A 16,705-nucleotide genomic window follows, 5' to 3' on the forward strand; every position below is an offset into this window, starting at 1 on the left:
ACAGAATTACAAACAATGAAGTAGTAGCGGAAACAAAAGAACACTGGATTACAATCATTTAAATGACTTTACCATCAGAAACAGGTGAGCACAAAGCTTAAATTAAATGAGTGCATTTACACGTAAACTTCAATGTAAAACATTCTTCACTACAGTTTCAATACTGCAGGGGAAGGGGAAAGGAATGGACTCCCATCATTACTAATGCTATGGAAAGAGAAAGAGCAAAAAGCTGACAGCTATGACAAAGAACACGGTGAGCTGTTTTTGACTTTGGTAATATTAACCGCCAGATATCTGAATGAGAAGTATGAGACCCCTAGTGTTAAAATAAGACAAATGTTTGATACCACTACAAAGACTAAAACCAAAAGGCTTTGCTATGAACAATCTACTAACTCACAAAGAAAGTTTAGAAGTATTTTAGTAACTAATGAATGGACCCAGTGACCTCTTTAGACACACAGATTTTTGTACTTACTTCTATTTGTTCACCTTGTCCATCAGGTTCATCTGTATCAAGGGCTGACAGCTCCAATTCAATGTCTCGATCTGGCTTTGTGTCTGCACAGTCTTCAGTATAATCAGTCTGAAAAAAGAATTAATATGTTCTGTAAATATCAAGTTAGCTTTTCACCTCCTTCACGCAACTCAAGTATTAAAGTGAAAACAGAAGATGCATTTCTAGGACACAACATTTCTACAATATAAAAGAGCTACTTAAGACACAAATAGAACTTTGGGCATACAACATAGGATACAAAGCTAATTCTAATCACACCGAAGTGCTGAAACACAGAGATAAAATGAATACTGAAGTAGAAATTTCTGTAGAGTCCACTGGCAGAATGTTTAGGTTTATAACATGTACAAGTAGAACGAAAAGTAATTATTGCATGAAAACGGATTGTCACATTCTTTCCATTTTGTAAATGGATGACTGGAGCAGCAGCATAGCAGCTGCACCTTCTTGATCTCAAGGAAGTAACTGGGTGCAACAACAACAGTGACTTAACTTGCACAGAACTTGGGAATGTTACAACCAAGAGTTTTAACTCGTAGTTAAAATGCATGCACTTATGCACATATAAAAAACTCAAAAGATTTGTTTCATCCCAATTACCCCTTTCTTTACCTCACCATTCCTCAAATCAATTTCCTTGCTTAAAAGATTTAAGGTAAGACGACTGCCTTCATCTAGAGAATTCCACTTCTGCTGCATGGCTAGTGCATTCGCCTCTCTCTGAAGTAATAATGAGTTACTTTTGGCCTATGGAAAGAAACGTATCAGTTACCAACAACTACACTTAAACCTTGTACTGTCAAATGGCAAAATAAACCAGCTCACAAAAAGAACAGTTCTCTTGCTAGATGGAAAACTATCTTATTCCTTTAATGCTCAGCATTTATTTTGTTCTGCATTTGCTGACATGTATCAGGCCCACCACTTTCTCCCCAAAATGGCCTTACTGATGTCAATGGAACAGCTTATATTAGCAGTCCTTAAGCATCATACTAAGTCTTGCAGGACTAGCATCTAGTTAACCTTTATTGATCATTTTGTCAACTGTACTATTTTCTGTAGGCTACACTAAGAAAATTTATTTTAAATCACTTTACTAAATCACTTTTTTTTTTAAATTAAAAATACCACATGGTATTATATCTGATCTTACCTGCTGTAATTCAATACTCAATAGATCTCCAGTGCTGGAATGCTTCCTGTGACCAGACAAATCTGTAACTATGAACCTGTCCCTTTAAGAAAAAGAAGGCAAAAATCTAGGAATTAAAAACAAGTTCTCTAAATGATAGGCTTCATAAACTTCATTAGTCTATCAATGTTAGATTTTTCAACAGAAAGTGTGTGACTAAGATAATGCGCTCTTCATCTTCATTGGGGCTCACAATAGCCCAAGGCGCTACATGAAGCAAACATCCTTATTTTACACATGGTAAGATGTGGCAAGAAAACTTGAGAGAAACTACTTAAGATTGCAGATTTTGACATGACAGCTTGGCAGTACCTGACTGCCATTCTTTGATTAGCTCTCTCAAGGGATACTTTGCTAGTAATTAGGTATTATTAGGTGCATTAAATATTAAAGGCTAGGTTAAAACTTGTGTAGTTTTTCCAAGGCTTTATGCTGGATTGGAAGGAATCTTTTACTTTAAAATTAAGAATGTCTATTAATAGTTCCAGATTTCCCCCCCCCACATTCTGGATTTTGAAGAACAGCAAGCTATAGAAAATGCTTTTAACAACACAGAAAAAAGTCCGTACCGTTCCACATAACGTGCTGATGAAGTAGAATCTGAGCCATAGGCGCTCCATCTTGAGTCGACAGCATTGACATAAGGGACATAATCTGTAATAAATTAAGATACCATTATCTTATCTGTTCTTAAAGTAGGACATACAGGTATTTTAGCTCTTTGCATCTTCACTGCTGTAGTAAGCATGAACAAGATGAAATGCTCATGATGTATGCTATATTGTCATACAAAGCCTGTACTTGTACCTGATACACTGATGGGCTTAGTAGCACTTCCTTGGGAAGCAGTGGCCTGAATAGGATCTGTCGTGTGATAACCCGTGCGGGATGACCTGGAGATTGCACCCCACTTGGAGATGATCGGTCCATCGCTAAATGGGATTATAGGATCTTCTTCCTTTGCCCTTCTCTGAGTTTCAAATAAATGCACTCTCCTTTTAACATCCCCGCTGTCCAAATCCTACACATTTAGGAGATAGAAGATACAGGGACTCATTTGAGGTTACGCAGATTCTTCAGCTTCCCAATAACCTTCTGATTATTGTTGCAAAATACAATGCTGATAATCTGCCCAACTAGAGAGCCAAGATGGGCCTCAATGATTTAACTATTGCCCTTTAATGGCAAACTGACCACGAGAAAGCTGTTGCCACTGCTAGCAGAAGTAATTTTGCTTTTCCAAGCTTGTATTTCCAGGCAGAAGTTCCAGTATGCTTTAAGGTCCTTCAGAACCCTTTCCCATACTTGAAGGAGGCAAGTATAAAAGAAGGCTTGGGATGAGATTTGGTTACACTTGTTTCATTGAACATAAAGGTAGCCTGCTACACTATATAGCAGAAAGTCTCCAAAAAGCATGAGCTCCTACCCTTCCAGAGGTAAGCTGTATTCCGTGATTCAGGCTATGTACTTTTTGTTCCCTAAAGTCTTTCAGTTAGCTTTTTTTTCCTCTCATGGGAATTGGGTGTTAAAAAGTTGTATTTTATTCCACAGATATGTTGCCATTAAACTATTAGAGGATAATGTGTCTTCCAACCAAGAGGTGTAATCTAGGAAAATACTTCCTACAGATTCTCTGAGAGTACAAAGCAGCCAAGTTAAGTTCATGTTGATCATCCTGGGTCCACATTATTTCAACTTTTCTCTGTGAGTGTATTTTTGCTCTTGGGATTAACTTCAAAGGAACGATTTTCTGAAACAATGGCAACGTAACAAATCTTGGAATCCTGAAAAGGCCAGGGATTCATTCATACACGATGGACTATTGCACTTAAGCCAAATAGGAAATGTATTTCTGCAATGGAAACACCTGCTCTGAACTGGCCACAATAACCCTGTATTAACCAAACCTGCCACTACAACATATTCTGAGACTATTTTAGATGCCTCAGAAATTGTAAGTATGTATGTGTACACATATACATTTATATAAAGAACTCTTAAGAGATACAAACAAAATTAAGAAGTCAAAATTTTTTATCCCACTCTAATAATCACAGAACACATTGAAAATTAATTCATTCTTATCAGTTTACAGACCACCCACTCAAAATATTTTGGCTACAAGTTTGACTTACAGAGATCTGTTATTAAAATAGCTGTTTCAGACATCTGAGAGTTTTATTCATGGCACTACATTCTGTCACTGAATACATTGTTTATTTACAAAACTGGGAAATGATATTCCAAACAACTTCAAATGGGCAGACCTACTTTAAAATACTAATAATAGAAGCTATCAACTTAAAAAAAAAAAAAAAAAAAGGCTTTTTTAACCAAACAGAAGTCACTTCAGCATGTAAGTATCATTACACTAATGAGATAACATGCAGAAAACCCCTACCATTAACACGGCATTTGAATTGGCAATCACATCCTTGGGCTCTGAGTCGATAGCATTTATACAAGAGCCAATAGTGCCACAAGACCACGGTGAATAGTGAGAGAGATGGTCTTCCTCAAATTTAGTTCCACTCAAATCACTGACACTCTCTGAGAACTATGGAAAAGGGAATAAATAAGCAATGAATAATAAAAACAGGGAATACAGTCTTAAAATAAGAAAAGACATTTACTGCTATTTAATTAAAGTATCTCAAAAGTCAATCAAGGAGTTCTAGCCATATTCAAGACTTAGGGACAACATAACCTGTCCTGTCAAATTTTAAATCAGTGCAGCTGACAGCTGTCAAAGAAGGGCAAGCTTTGCCACTATGAAGAACTGCCTGGTCTGCCAAGATGAGAGACTGAAATCAGTGCCACTATGTTAATGGCAGGTTTCTTCAGCCAAATACCTGCAGTAATTAAATTGAGAGGAAGCCATGCATTTTCCTTTAATGTATAAGCCAGTGGCAGATAGAAGTATGACTTGGAACTCTCCAACCTGGATGAAAAGGACTAAATCCTGATCTATCTTAAATGTGCCCATAAGGGACTTCAGGTACACCTGCCTTAAAAGACTTTTTCCAAATAATCAGAGTCTAACACCTCAGATATCATCAACAGAACTGTCAAACCACAGCAAAGAGTGCTTGGCACAGTGGTTCTCAATCCAGTTTCTTGGATCCATTTGATTTACACATACAGAAAATAAATTTCACAAGTTAGTTGGGTTTTTTTTCCTTCAAAAGCACACTATTCCTATTTGTTGAGTTTCCATTCTTGTTTACAGAACTTCTCACATAAGTACACAATGTTCTACCAATGCCTTTTGCCACTTTTAAGGGGTATGTATTCTCTGAGACTTGACAAGTATTTGCAGCTTGATTCACTCTACACATCATGTCATAGTGCCATTTGGAGTATAAAAAATCCTTCTTAATGGAAAACAACTGTTGTTTCCTACACAAAAACCTGGAGGTTCACAAAGCTAGTTCAATAAAATTACATTTCCTTTAGTGAGAGTAAATTGAATCACTTCACTTCTGGACCTTTTTTCCACATTCATGTTTAGCATTGCCTTGATATCAAATTGAATGCATTCATTATTAGATATTACTTTCCTTTTGCTGGAAGATTAAATTAATTCTATGAACAATAGATAGTAGGTAGAAAAGCTTTACTAGAAATATTAAATGGCATCTTACAGAAACAGGAAGGGAAAATACATAAGTACTTTGGCTTCCCACCTCTGTGCTGAAATCTACACTGAAGAGAGGAGAAGGTGGTGTTGGAGATGGTGTTGCCATAGGAAGGGTTGACGATACCAGAGGAGTTTTCTGTGTGTGGTACTGCGCCCATTGCTCCGGCTTCCGTCTCAACTGCTCGTCATAACCAGTCTTCAAATGACCACAAGGCTCCTAGCAATAATAAATATAGGCCTGTATATCCTATCATGCTCTAATCAGAAGGCAGATGCTTGCAGGGGACACACTTGGACCCCCAAATTCCCTTGGGTCTGTAACCTTCCACTGAGATTACTAGAAGAATTTGACAAGGATTTGCAGGAGAACCTGGCCCATGTATGGCAACTCCAATCTTAAATATGTAATTAGTTCAAGCAACATGCATGGGAATTAAAGAGGCAGAGGGGCTCTGGTCCTAATGCAGATTAGAGTGGTCTATTTTACAAGCCTATTTTATTAAGTTTAAAAACAAAACAAGAACTTTGTCCAGTCCAGGCCACAAGTCTTGATCGCTGTAACCCCAAATAAACAGAAGAGGTATACGCTAATTATTTACCAACTTTTCAGTAATGACCTTCAAAACCAAGACTACATCCTTCCCCTTCTGGCTCTCACTTACCCTTGGTAAAGGCACAGTCCTCTGTTCATTTGGAGGTTGACAAGCCACAGAGTAATACCCATCCAAAGAGTTGTATCTCTCACGTAATGATGTCTGATAGACAGATGAGTGCATCACATCCATGGGAGGTAAAGAATTGCTCCTAATAATATCATCTCGTGGGTACATCTGTGGGCGCCAGATGCGCCTACTGTCATAAACTGGAGCATACATTCCAGAAGGGACAGGAGGAACTGGTCCATACGGCTGCGGAGGAGGAGGTTGGTAAGGAGAATTCAGTCGATCTCGAGGGGGAAATGTACTGTAATGATCGGCATATGGCACAGAAGCAGGTGGGAGGGAGGATTCTGGAACGTTATTGGACCTCACAAAGCGAGGAACACAGGGAGCCACACCAGCTGGTACTGTTGGAGGTGGTGGATAATATCCTTAAAAATTGGAAAAAGGCATATTTAATGTAACCACAAATGACCCAGAATTTTACACCTAAAACTGTAAACAGTGTTGATAAGTACCTTTAGAAAATGAAGAGTCACACTGTACAAACCTGTTACTGACCCTATCATTTTTCTGTGGAACATCATTTCATGTATGACAACCATATTTGCAGATGTAGTGCTGATGCTTTACCACCTTGACCCAATTTGGAAAATGGAATTTCTCTGCCATTGCTCCTACGTACTATGGTATAACTATGTAACTGAAAAGACAGCATCTTAAGCACTTCTTTATATAGGAAGTTAAAATAGTTATCTCCAAAATAAAAAGGCATATTGCTAAAAAAAAAGTAATTCCAAAGGTCCATAAATAAACACTTCACGCTTGGCTTATTCTTTTTTCTTTGGAGAGGACTGTTTGAACACCTCTACTTTCTGTTTTGAGAGCTTCTGAATGACCCGATGCTGTAACATCTAATTGTTTGCTTGAATATAAACACGCACACTGCAACCTAAAAAGGTGACTGAAACCTTTCAAAAACATTTCAGCAAGCACAAAGATGTTTAAGTCTCACAGTAGAAGCATGCTATGCCTCTGGGTCTGAATCCTTTCTATGGATACCCTCACGGACAGAGCATGAGGTGAGCCAGCCTAAATAAATGCAATTAAATGCTAACAAAGGAAGAAGTAGATGAAAGACCTTGAGGTTTGAGCTCTTCTGGATGCTGAGGTACCAGTTGCATAACATACAGCACACAAAGACAAGAACCACCAAGACTGGGAGAAAACTACAAGTCCCCCCCATACTCAGCAACAAACCAGATTAGTATTCCATTAAGTGAAGATTTGGCTGATATTTAAAAAAAAATATCCACAAAAGTGAGATAAAAGTTACTTCTCAGCATTCAGGCTTATCTAGAGAAAAGTTCAGAGCTATTTTTGATTCAGTGCTCGTCTCACTCACCTGTCTGTGGGTACTGTGGAACTTCATATGACAGCTGAGTCCTGGGATCTTGGAAATATTGAACATTATCAGAATGTGGAGGGTAGACAGGTACTCTAGGAACAAACGGGCTGGATTTTGGAGGCACAGAATTAACTTCTGTTCCAATATTAGGAGGACCAGCTGAGGTAGCTGCTGCCTGGCTTACAGGAGTCTTGGGTGGAGAACCAATTTTACTGAAAAGGATTACCAAGAAATAATTAAGCAGATCTTTACTTATTTCTGTGAGTCATCTCTTCATGTACACTCCCATGTAATGTGGAAATTTGGGCCATGTCATTTCCTCTGGAATTTTGTTTTTCATACCCCAAACTGATACTACTACTACATCTTAAACTTTCTCCTAAGAGAGCTCAAAAGTGGATATAAATGTTTTGGTACGTATCCAGAAGCTTACATACCACTTGTAAGTGTATTCTGGTAAAGACAAAGGCTTCGAAAATTTTAGAGGCTCAGTGCTTCCTGGAGAAGCATCTAAAAAGTTTTAAGGGAAAACTCCCAAACTAGAAGGTTTCCAGGATTATTAAGGGAGTATGCACTATGTGCGCCCTTCTTGTTTTCTATTGTTTGCCATCCACAAACTCCATGATAATCTAAAAGCAAAATGTTGTGCTTGGTTACCTTTATGCAAAAAAAAAGTTACCTACTTTTCAGGTAGTGATTCTGTAGGGGATCCAGAAACATTCTGGCCATTGGCTCCAGTCTTCCCTCCTTTCTTGGTGTTCTCCAAAGCTCTCAAGGAGGTGTCTGCACAGCGAGGTATCAACTGGGGAACACCACTTTCTAGATTAGCTATTCCATTAGTACTTGGTACCATCTTCCCTGTTGCCTCAGGGCTTCCTATGACAGAAATCACGTTTGCTGTTGTGGTTGAGACTGTGCTATTTACGCCAACTTTATTTAGAAGGGGGAATGTTCTCACTGTTGCACTGATTTTTTTGTTCCTCAAGCGATACCTATAAACAAACACATATACAAACACACACAAAAGACAGATGATTTTAAAAGTGCTTATTGTGAAGTTTAATGTATTTGTAAAACTAGCAAAAGGAAGGGATTGAGAAGAACACGATATCCAAAAATTACAAGACTTCAAAAACTGGTGCTTATTTTCGACAATCTGCAAATAGAGCATCGATGTCTTCCTTGTATCCAAAGATCATCTCTCCTTGTAGAAGATCCACTTCTGCAGTTCTTTGAAAATGGATTTCGGTTAAAACAGCTTTGAAAATGCAGATGTTACATACTGTTCAAATAACTCGCTTTATTGCATAATCAATTAAAATGCAATTAACATTCTCTCTCTTGTAGGTGATATAGCCAATCTCTCACAGACACTGAGCCTAGACTCAGTTCCAGGAAAGGAAATTTTAACTTCATATGGGGTAAAATAAAAAATAAAACTGGAATTAGTTTGCAGACATTGCTTTACTGTACCTTCAATTTCATGTAAAGAGTTGTTACTTCAAGAGATTCACAAATCCTTCTGAATGAATAAATGTATAGAAGAAACTGTTTTCAAAATTCTATGGAAATTGCTTGGATTTAAATTAAAAAGGAGAAGGAAAAAAAAAGTCTCCCACACTCACTTTTCAAGCTCTTCCTGAGAATGAGCAAATGTACAGTTTGTTCCTCTTGGACATCCCCCTTGCTGTCGAAGGTCTCGGCACATACTTGTTTTATATTTGCTATTTGGTTGTGGCTTTAAAAAAAAAAAAACACAAAACAATACACACAAGACATTCATCTTACAATCTTTCAGAGATTTACATAAAAATAGACTTAAAATACACAAAATGCATCCACGATGTTTTTACATTTTGCACCTTTAATCAGAAAAACTAAGAAAACTTCTTGCTGATGGGCTACTATGCCATTGTATGGATCTCACTACAGCAAGCTCTGCTGCATTCCATATTCAGAAACATTAAATTCTAAAAATCTGAATGCAGTAAATAACAGTATCATCAATTATTCTACAGAAAAGGCTATAATATTTCAAATCAATAGTAATTTTTCAAAGTTGCATCTTTCAGTATATGTACATCAAGACACATAATGCAACCATCGAATATAGTTACCTGTGGAGTTTCGTGGCCTTTTCTACTGTAATTCTGAATGAAATCCACCAGTCCATGTACCACAGTCTTTACAGCCACCATTGCATTTTCCAGCTGCTCCCATGTTGGAGATGCTGCATCTAAAATTATTAAAAGCAGGCACTATCATAAGTAAGAGTACTTCTAGTACTTCAAAACACCAAGTACTAGGACAGAATTCAGAGAGCCTGAAGAAGAGTTTATGACATACTATGTTAATTAATGGGAATTTTGAAACCAGGAATGCAGGTTATCATCTTAACAATTTACTTTGCCAGATACGAAAAACATCAAGAAATGTTGAAAAAGCTTCATTTGCATACCTGGATTTGGATCTATGTTTGCCAGGAGCTCTAAATGAGGCCTCAGCCTATTTAAATTTGCAGGATCCCCCGTGCGCTGCAAGACAATTGTCAATTCTTGTACACTCTTTGCAAAAGATTCCGGAGATTGGAGCTGAAAACAAAGTGAACGTTAGTGTGCTGCATCTTACACCTGTGAACTACTAATCTTAAAAAGATTTACATTACACTGCTTCCTAAACACAACATGTAGTGTCTTCAGATGGCATATAGAGAGTATCAGTGGAGAGAAATTTTATTTCTCAGCTCAGAATCTGCCCTATGAAGCTTCATCATAAGACACAAGAAAGGGAATTAGCCTTGAACTACTGAAAACCAAAATGTCTTCATATAAAGAATACACTACAGTGGGGAAAACACCTCCATTCCAGTTTTAATTAATATTTGATATGACTAAAGACAAAAAGTTAACTCAAGTGGTTCTTGGATTTTTATTATAACGTTTAATAGTCAAATCTAATCCTACAAAGATACTAAAATCATCCCTTTGACGAACCTTGTCAATAATGGATTGCATGTGTGATTTATGTGCCAAGTCACCATAAAGAAGGGAAGACCATTGTTCTGGTGATATTCGAAGTCCTGCTTCCATGGCAATATGAACAATTTGGGCATCATGTTCTCTCCGCAAAGCCTCGTAACTCCGAAACTCTTCTTTAAGTTGCATCAGAGAAGAATCTTCATCCCTTTTAGTGACCTAATAAATTGTAATAAATACTCCTCCTTTAACAAAAAAAATCTCCAAGTCCATCAGAAAAAAAACAGTTACACAGCACAAATCACAACAGTATTGCTTTTTTATATTTAGCATATACTTTGTTTTCTTCCAGGTATTCATCCACTTAGCTAGCAGTGCACAGGCAGAAATGCCAGCTCTTGAAGTTTTTACAGGATCACAGGTGCAAAACTATACCAACTCACTACTGACAACTAGGAAAATAATCAGATTTGCTTAAGTCACAGGACATAGTTAGATATTTAGTAGTTCTACTAGTAGTTTTTGCTATGCAATATTAAAAGATGACTTAAAGAAACAGGAAAGTCTCTAGAAATTACTTAAATAATAAAAAGGAAGAAAAATTTTAAGATACTGACATTTAAAGAACAGAATATTTAACCTAGAGCCCACTGCAAATGTTAAGTAAAACTCTTAGGTTACAGAAGACATTTGTCATAAAGGAGAGCAACAGGTGTCATTATTTTAATGTTTAGTTTAGTGATGTTGTGATAATCATGTTTTTAACTGTGATTCAAAAAGAAAAGACCCATGGAATTAACTTTTCAGTCTTCTCCAGATATAGAGAGTTGGGAACATTCAGTTTAAACAACCCATCCCTACATATTAAAAATAAAAGGAACTCTTCAGTGCAAGGCAGCTAGATACAGACAAAAGAAAACGTAGAGAGAGTGACAAATGTGTGGGAACACAATGTTGGAGTTCAGTCTGAGAGCACTCTCTGTGCATGGTGTCCCTCTCTCATGCCCGGTGTTGTTCCCAGGACTACAGTACTCCAAAAGTTTTCTTTAGAATGCTGGGAGTGGATTCTAAGCTTTGAGAGCATCCAGGCCAGTGTGGCATGTCTGGACATGGTCAACTCTTATCAATCTAAATAAAGTCAGAAGGGATTATATTAAAATACTTCACCTGAAGCAGGCTAGGAGTGCCTACAGAGTCAGGTTTCATGCCTCTTTCAGAAGAGATAATTTCCAGATGACAGGCAGTTAATAATGAGGGCAGTAATTTCAGAATCTATTCTGGCTTAATTCCACATGTGATCATTTATTCCTTTTGCAGGGAATTTTAAATATCAAACAATTACTTCATGACAGTTCTAGATAAAAATCTTATAGTCTAAACTATTTAAATGTGTGGAAAATGAATTTATGTAACATTTTACAGGTGCAAGATACTAATCCTAGATTGGATTTTCTGGAGCTGCACTAGTTCACAGTAATAAGCTTCAAATATTGGTATTTTACCTTAAAGCATGATGCTCTATACAGTAGCTGCACAACATGACCAATGCTCGTTTTAGAGGCCTGAGGAAATCTTGGTTCTAGCCTTTGCACAACAAAAAGTACCAGAACTTTTCTTGAGAGTGCAGAGCCATCTTCCAGTGCCAGTAATACAAGTTTCAGTGCCTCCTCTTGCATAGCTTTAACACACAAAAATAAAGGACAGGAAGTGAAATATATTGCCAGAAAACAGCAAGGCTATCTTGTATTAACACGGTAAGTAGGAGCATCTGAATCATCTTGAATGTAATTCCTTATTACTTTTTATTTCATTAACCATAATAAAAATAAGCTTTGTAAACATTTTAAGAAATTTGCTAGTTTAGAAGAAGTACTTCGAAGCACTCTAAGCACAGCAAACTTAAAGAGCTAAGACTAATTTTCAGTAATAAACACATCAGTAGTGCAGTTTGTATACTTTTCTCCACTATGCAGTCTTGTAGCCTTTGTCATTTTGGACATCTCATCAACGCTACACCAGGAAACTGGATAAAATAAATATGGGAACAGAACAGGAATGCTATCATCAGTTATTGGAATAAAGAGAGAATTACTTCCAGTTTAAACAGAATTTCCTTCTCATTTCTGTGCTTGCTTCAGCAGCATTCTTAACTAGGAATTTGCTGTTTCTATCAGATATAAACACGATCATTATAAATTTTAAAATTAAAGTATGCTGCAACTAAAGTTAGGCTGATTGTATTTGCAGCTAAAGTATGAACAACAGAGCATTTGCAGTTTCCTATCCAATTCTAATCACAGGGAACAGTACAACCAACCTGTGTTAACATTTACAATGCATTACAAACTGTGCAGAAAGCATGCTTATTTACCCTTCTTTGCCAGGACTTTTTGAAATAGTTCCTCACAATTTTGAAGAAGTTAGTAAGGGGGGGACGAGACAAAAATCAACACAAACTTTAAAACAGCAGATTTTACTAACTTGTCTATGTTTTCTTTCCTTTTCCTTTCTTCCTGGCAAGAAGTTGAAAACCAGAAGTAATTACATCTTCAACTGAACAGAAGAAATTTCCAAAGATTGTTTTGTTAAGGTACACCTAAATATACACTGTTGCAGATTCTATGGGTACCTTACCTGGTCCTAGAAACTGGCATCCTCGTGCCCTGACAGCAGCCCAAAGATTGGCAGAAAGCTGCTGAGGATTTTGGTGCTGCAAGATCAGTTCTGTAACGGTTCTCTCTCCCAGTGATCGAGCTGCCCTCATAGCTCTAACCCGACCCTCTTCCTCCACCAGCTGACAATTCACCAGTGTCACAAGCTTCCTTTGCATTGGACGGCTCAGTGCACTCTGATTCAAGCTTGCAACACCTTCAAAGAAAGAGAGAAAAGGCAAACTATTGCTTCTAATCAGACATTTATCCGAGTAAGGAAAAAAAAGTGTCTAATACTATGTGTCTTTCTCTAGGACTTGCATACTAGTCACAGGTATCTTCCCTTCTCTTAGGCAACTCTGTAACTCATTATCAAACAGAATTTTAATGGAAGTCTTAAATTGACAAACCCATCCTTTGAGGGAAGTTCAGCTTTTAGTACAAAGTTAGCCCCAAGGTAATATTATTAAATAAAAAAACTATTTTGTAAACTTAAAAAAAAATATCAAGTGTCACAGGTGTGAATAAGCTTTTAAAGACATAAGGGACATTTTATTACAAAAATTAGAGGATTATCCCATTGACATCTAAAATCAGTGCTGAAAACACAATGCTGTTAAAAGTAAGTTACATCAAAATTCCACTGTTCAGTAGACTCACCTTTTCCTCCACTTAATGGCTTTAAGTAGAGTGCCAAATCCTCAACACATTTCTTTGCTACTTCATAATGTTTGTTCTCTCCTACGTTACTCAACTTTACTGTCTGATGATCAGGTACCTAAGAAAATGCAAGGGGGAGGAGGAGGGAGAAGAATTATATATACCCAGCTGACCTATATGATATGCCTATGATGGTACCAACATCACTACTATTAATTACATAACACTGCAGATGTACACTGCTTTTTAGAGAAGTGAAAGACAGGACCCACCCAAGGTATGTAGAATATAATAAAGAAAAACAAACAGGACACATGATGAGGATCAGGGTGATGAAAGATTATTTTTGTTAGTACTCAACACATTAAGAACAAAAGTAGGATAGAAAACAATAACCAAGGTCTAATGAGAAGCTACTTAAAAGATGAATTAAGAACACACCACTTGAGAGGATGATCAGTGTACAAGATCAGCATGATTTACTACAGAGACACAAAATGAACTGGCAAGAAAATAATACGAAAAAAATCAAAAGCAAAGTTAAAAAAATAATTTAAGCGTAATTTGGGCATGCTGAAATCTTTAAAGAGAAGAACTAACAAACTTGGTGGAAAAGAACTCCAAGTAGAGTAACAAGGTCAGGCAATGAAAATACAGGGAGTATTAGTCACAATACATTAAATTGTTTGAAAGACATTGAAAGAAGCTAGGAGACCAGGAAAATGAATGTTGTAAGATCAAGGCAGAGATTTGACACAAACTTAGCAATAAAAAAATGAAAGGAACATGTGAACTTGAGAAACAAACCACTTTGACATAGACAGTATTATTACAAATAGCTGTGTCAAGGCATGTGATAAGACATTAAAAAACAAAGTAAAAAGCATCTTCTTACTGCATCCCCCAGGTGTTATAGCAAGAGTAATATGAGAAAGCATATGAATCAGCATAAGGTGAACAGACTTATTTAGTCTCCATAAAGCATAGTACTGATTATATAATCACTGTTTTGCCACTGCTACGAGACAGCACAGGGAACATTCCTGGCCTGATTAGCCAGTGTCTGAAAACGCAACTGAAAAGCAATCATCATGCATATTTTACAAAAAATTTTACACACACGCGCTTCTGAAACTTGGCTGAACAGCTAGCTTCTTTCGAACATGTGACGTGTAGAAAGGAGATTCATTGCAAGAGTATGATGAATGAGTGCAATCTGCAGGTTCAGTTTTCTAACGACAGTTGTGACAGATAACTGTCTATTTCCTAATGGGTATTTTTCTCCAGTCACAGTTCAAGAGCCTTTTTAAACCAGAATTCAGGTTACAACTAGAACATGTTTTCATTTTATGAGAGGATGGTCCTGAAAATGGTGTGGTTGCTTTTAGAGTATGTATGGACTTCTAAATATTACAAAGTTAAAGTCTGACCATTTTTTTTTTAAGACTATAACGATGGTAAAAGATCAGTACGCGTATTGTAACTGGCATGTAAACGATAATAACACAAAGTGGCAAAACAAAGAGCTGCTTAAATCATACCTGGGCTCCAACTAACTGGAGAAGTGCAAAGTTTACAGGAAGCACATCGATGTCTGTATTGATGGCAGTCTGGTCGAAAGGACATGCCTTGCGATGAAGCTTGTTCAGGCAGGTCTTACAGACAGTGTGAGAGCAACCTAAGCTGATGGGTTTGTGCACATTCTCATCAAACTCGTTGTAGCAGATTGGGCAGGACAGAAATTCTGTCCACTGAGCTGCCTGCACAGGCATTGTGGAAGCTGGACACTTGTTTAGCAGGCTAGCAGACCATTATTTCACTGTACTATGTTTTGGCAGCTGTAAGTGAATAACAGAGTATTTAAAACATGCTTTCTGGTCATTTAGAATTATTTTTAATTAAAAAAACCCCACCATTTCAACATTTTACAGAATAAAACCAAATCCTTATGTCAAAGTACTCAAAAAACTCAACTTCGTGTTAGTTTAATAATTGTACCAAAAAAGGCTCATGAACTGAATTAATGCAGACTACTGTATGTTGAAGTCGAACCTATGCACAATAAATAGCATTATAGTTCTTCTCGCAGGATTAAATACACCTTTAGCGTAGGAAGACATTTATTGGCACAGAAAACGTAAAGGCGTGAATCACAATAACCATCTCTCACACTGTCTCATCTAACCTCAAGTTTTCAAAACCCTGAAAGCACTCCCTGGTTGTAGAATGGGCCTGGGGTGGGGAGAGGACACAGAAATTTTGTTTGTTTGTTTGTTAGCAGGGAAGGGGGGAGTTAAAATGTTACTTCCATTTGAACTGAAGTAGAACAATACCTTCCTTCTGTAGATCTTACTCAGACTAAACATAGCTTTGCTTTTTTTTTTTTAAACAAAAAGACATTTTCTCTTTCTGTAAAAGACAAATCAATTAAGAAAAGTTAAGAATCATAAGAAAACACAAAAAAGAATGAGAGATTAGTTTTTAGTTTTATTATTCTCTTGTGTTACTTCAAACTTTTCTCCCAAGAACCTACCGGAGCACACAAGGGCAGAGTTTGCTGTATTTGGTTTTGCTTTTCACATCTCTACCTTACACAACAATGCAACTCCACTTCCATGAACTCACAGCGAGAAAATCTGATGTGTGGAAAATCCAGGTATTTAGGACAAAACTTACAATAAAGCAAGCAATAACTTCAGCTGGCTTGCTACTAAGTCTTTTCTTTTGAAACATCTCACTCTGCGCAGTAGTGCCATGCAAATAATTTACAAAATTGTATTCCAAAGACAAATCTGAATTTGTAGAAATTGTTCTGAAAGACATCCCATCTTATATAACTTATGTTCTTGAAAAAGATAACAGGCCTAAGAAGTTCATTGAAACCGTTTACATTCAAGCTTTCGTCATGAAGATTTAAATTCACAGCTTCATCTAAGAGCTGAACAGCCCCACCCTTTGATGCAATGATGTTGACTTTCTATGCAACCTAGAGACCAG

General features: G+C 37.1%; 1 protein-coding gene and 1 non-coding gene across 10 annotated transcripts in view; both read right to left on the minus strand.

Annotated features, from left to right (window-relative positions):
- The window catches only part of RC3H2 (ring finger and CCCH-type domains 2), a 30,790-nt gene that overhangs the window by 6,724 nt on the left and 7,361 nt on the right, over positions 1-16,705 (minus strand). For 5 of the 9 annotated variants that reach the window (XM_049833329.1, XM_049833335.1, XM_049833332.1 and 2 more), the window contains exons 2-19: positions 15,250-15,546; positions 13,709-13,826; positions 13,032-13,265; positions 11,900-12,075; positions 10,416-10,616; positions 9,881-10,013; positions 9,540-9,658; positions 9,048-9,160; positions 8,106-8,414; positions 7,420-7,634; positions 6,018-6,445; positions 5,402-5,572; positions 4,117-4,272; positions 2,523-2,736; positions 2,285-2,369; positions 1,677-1,758; positions 1,136-1,270; positions 482-589 (exon numbers count right to left, since the gene is read on the minus strand). In XM_049833329.1, coding sequence (XP_049689286.1) covers positions 482-589; positions 1,136-1,270; positions 1,677-1,758; positions 2,285-2,369; positions 2,523-2,736; positions 4,117-4,272; positions 5,402-5,572; positions 6,018-6,445; positions 7,420-7,634; positions 8,106-8,414; positions 9,048-9,160; positions 9,540-9,658; positions 9,881-10,013; positions 10,416-10,616; positions 11,900-12,075; positions 13,032-13,265; positions 13,709-13,826; positions 15,250-15,480 — 3,228 coding nt within the window. In that variant the 5' untranslated portion in view covers positions 15,481-15,546. Of the gene's footprint in view, positions 1-481; positions 590-1,135; positions 1,271-1,676; positions 1,759-2,284; positions 2,370-2,522; positions 2,737-4,116; positions 4,273-5,401; positions 5,573-6,017; positions 6,446-7,419; positions 7,635-8,105; positions 8,415-9,047; positions 9,161-9,539; positions 9,659-9,880; positions 10,014-10,415; positions 10,617-11,899; positions 12,076-13,031; positions 13,266-13,708; positions 13,827-15,249; positions 15,547-16,705 lie in introns of those variants that run through there. The other 4 variants (XM_049833336.1, XM_049833331.1, XM_049833330.1 and 1 more) reach the window with 4 other exon arrangements.
- LOC126052537 (small nucleolar RNA SNORD90) lies at positions 10,102-10,216 on the minus strand. Its single transcript, XR_007510073.1, has one exon. It is a non-coding gene; the product is annotated as a small nucleolar RNA SNORD90 (small nucleolar RNA).

The sequence above is a fragment of the Accipiter gentilis genome, chromosome 29 (assembly GCF_929443795.1).
Source record: "Accipiter gentilis chromosome 29, bAccGen1.1, whole genome shotgun sequence".
Classification (NCBI taxonomy): Eukaryota; Metazoa; Chordata; class Aves; order Accipitriformes; family Accipitridae; genus Astur; species Astur gentilis.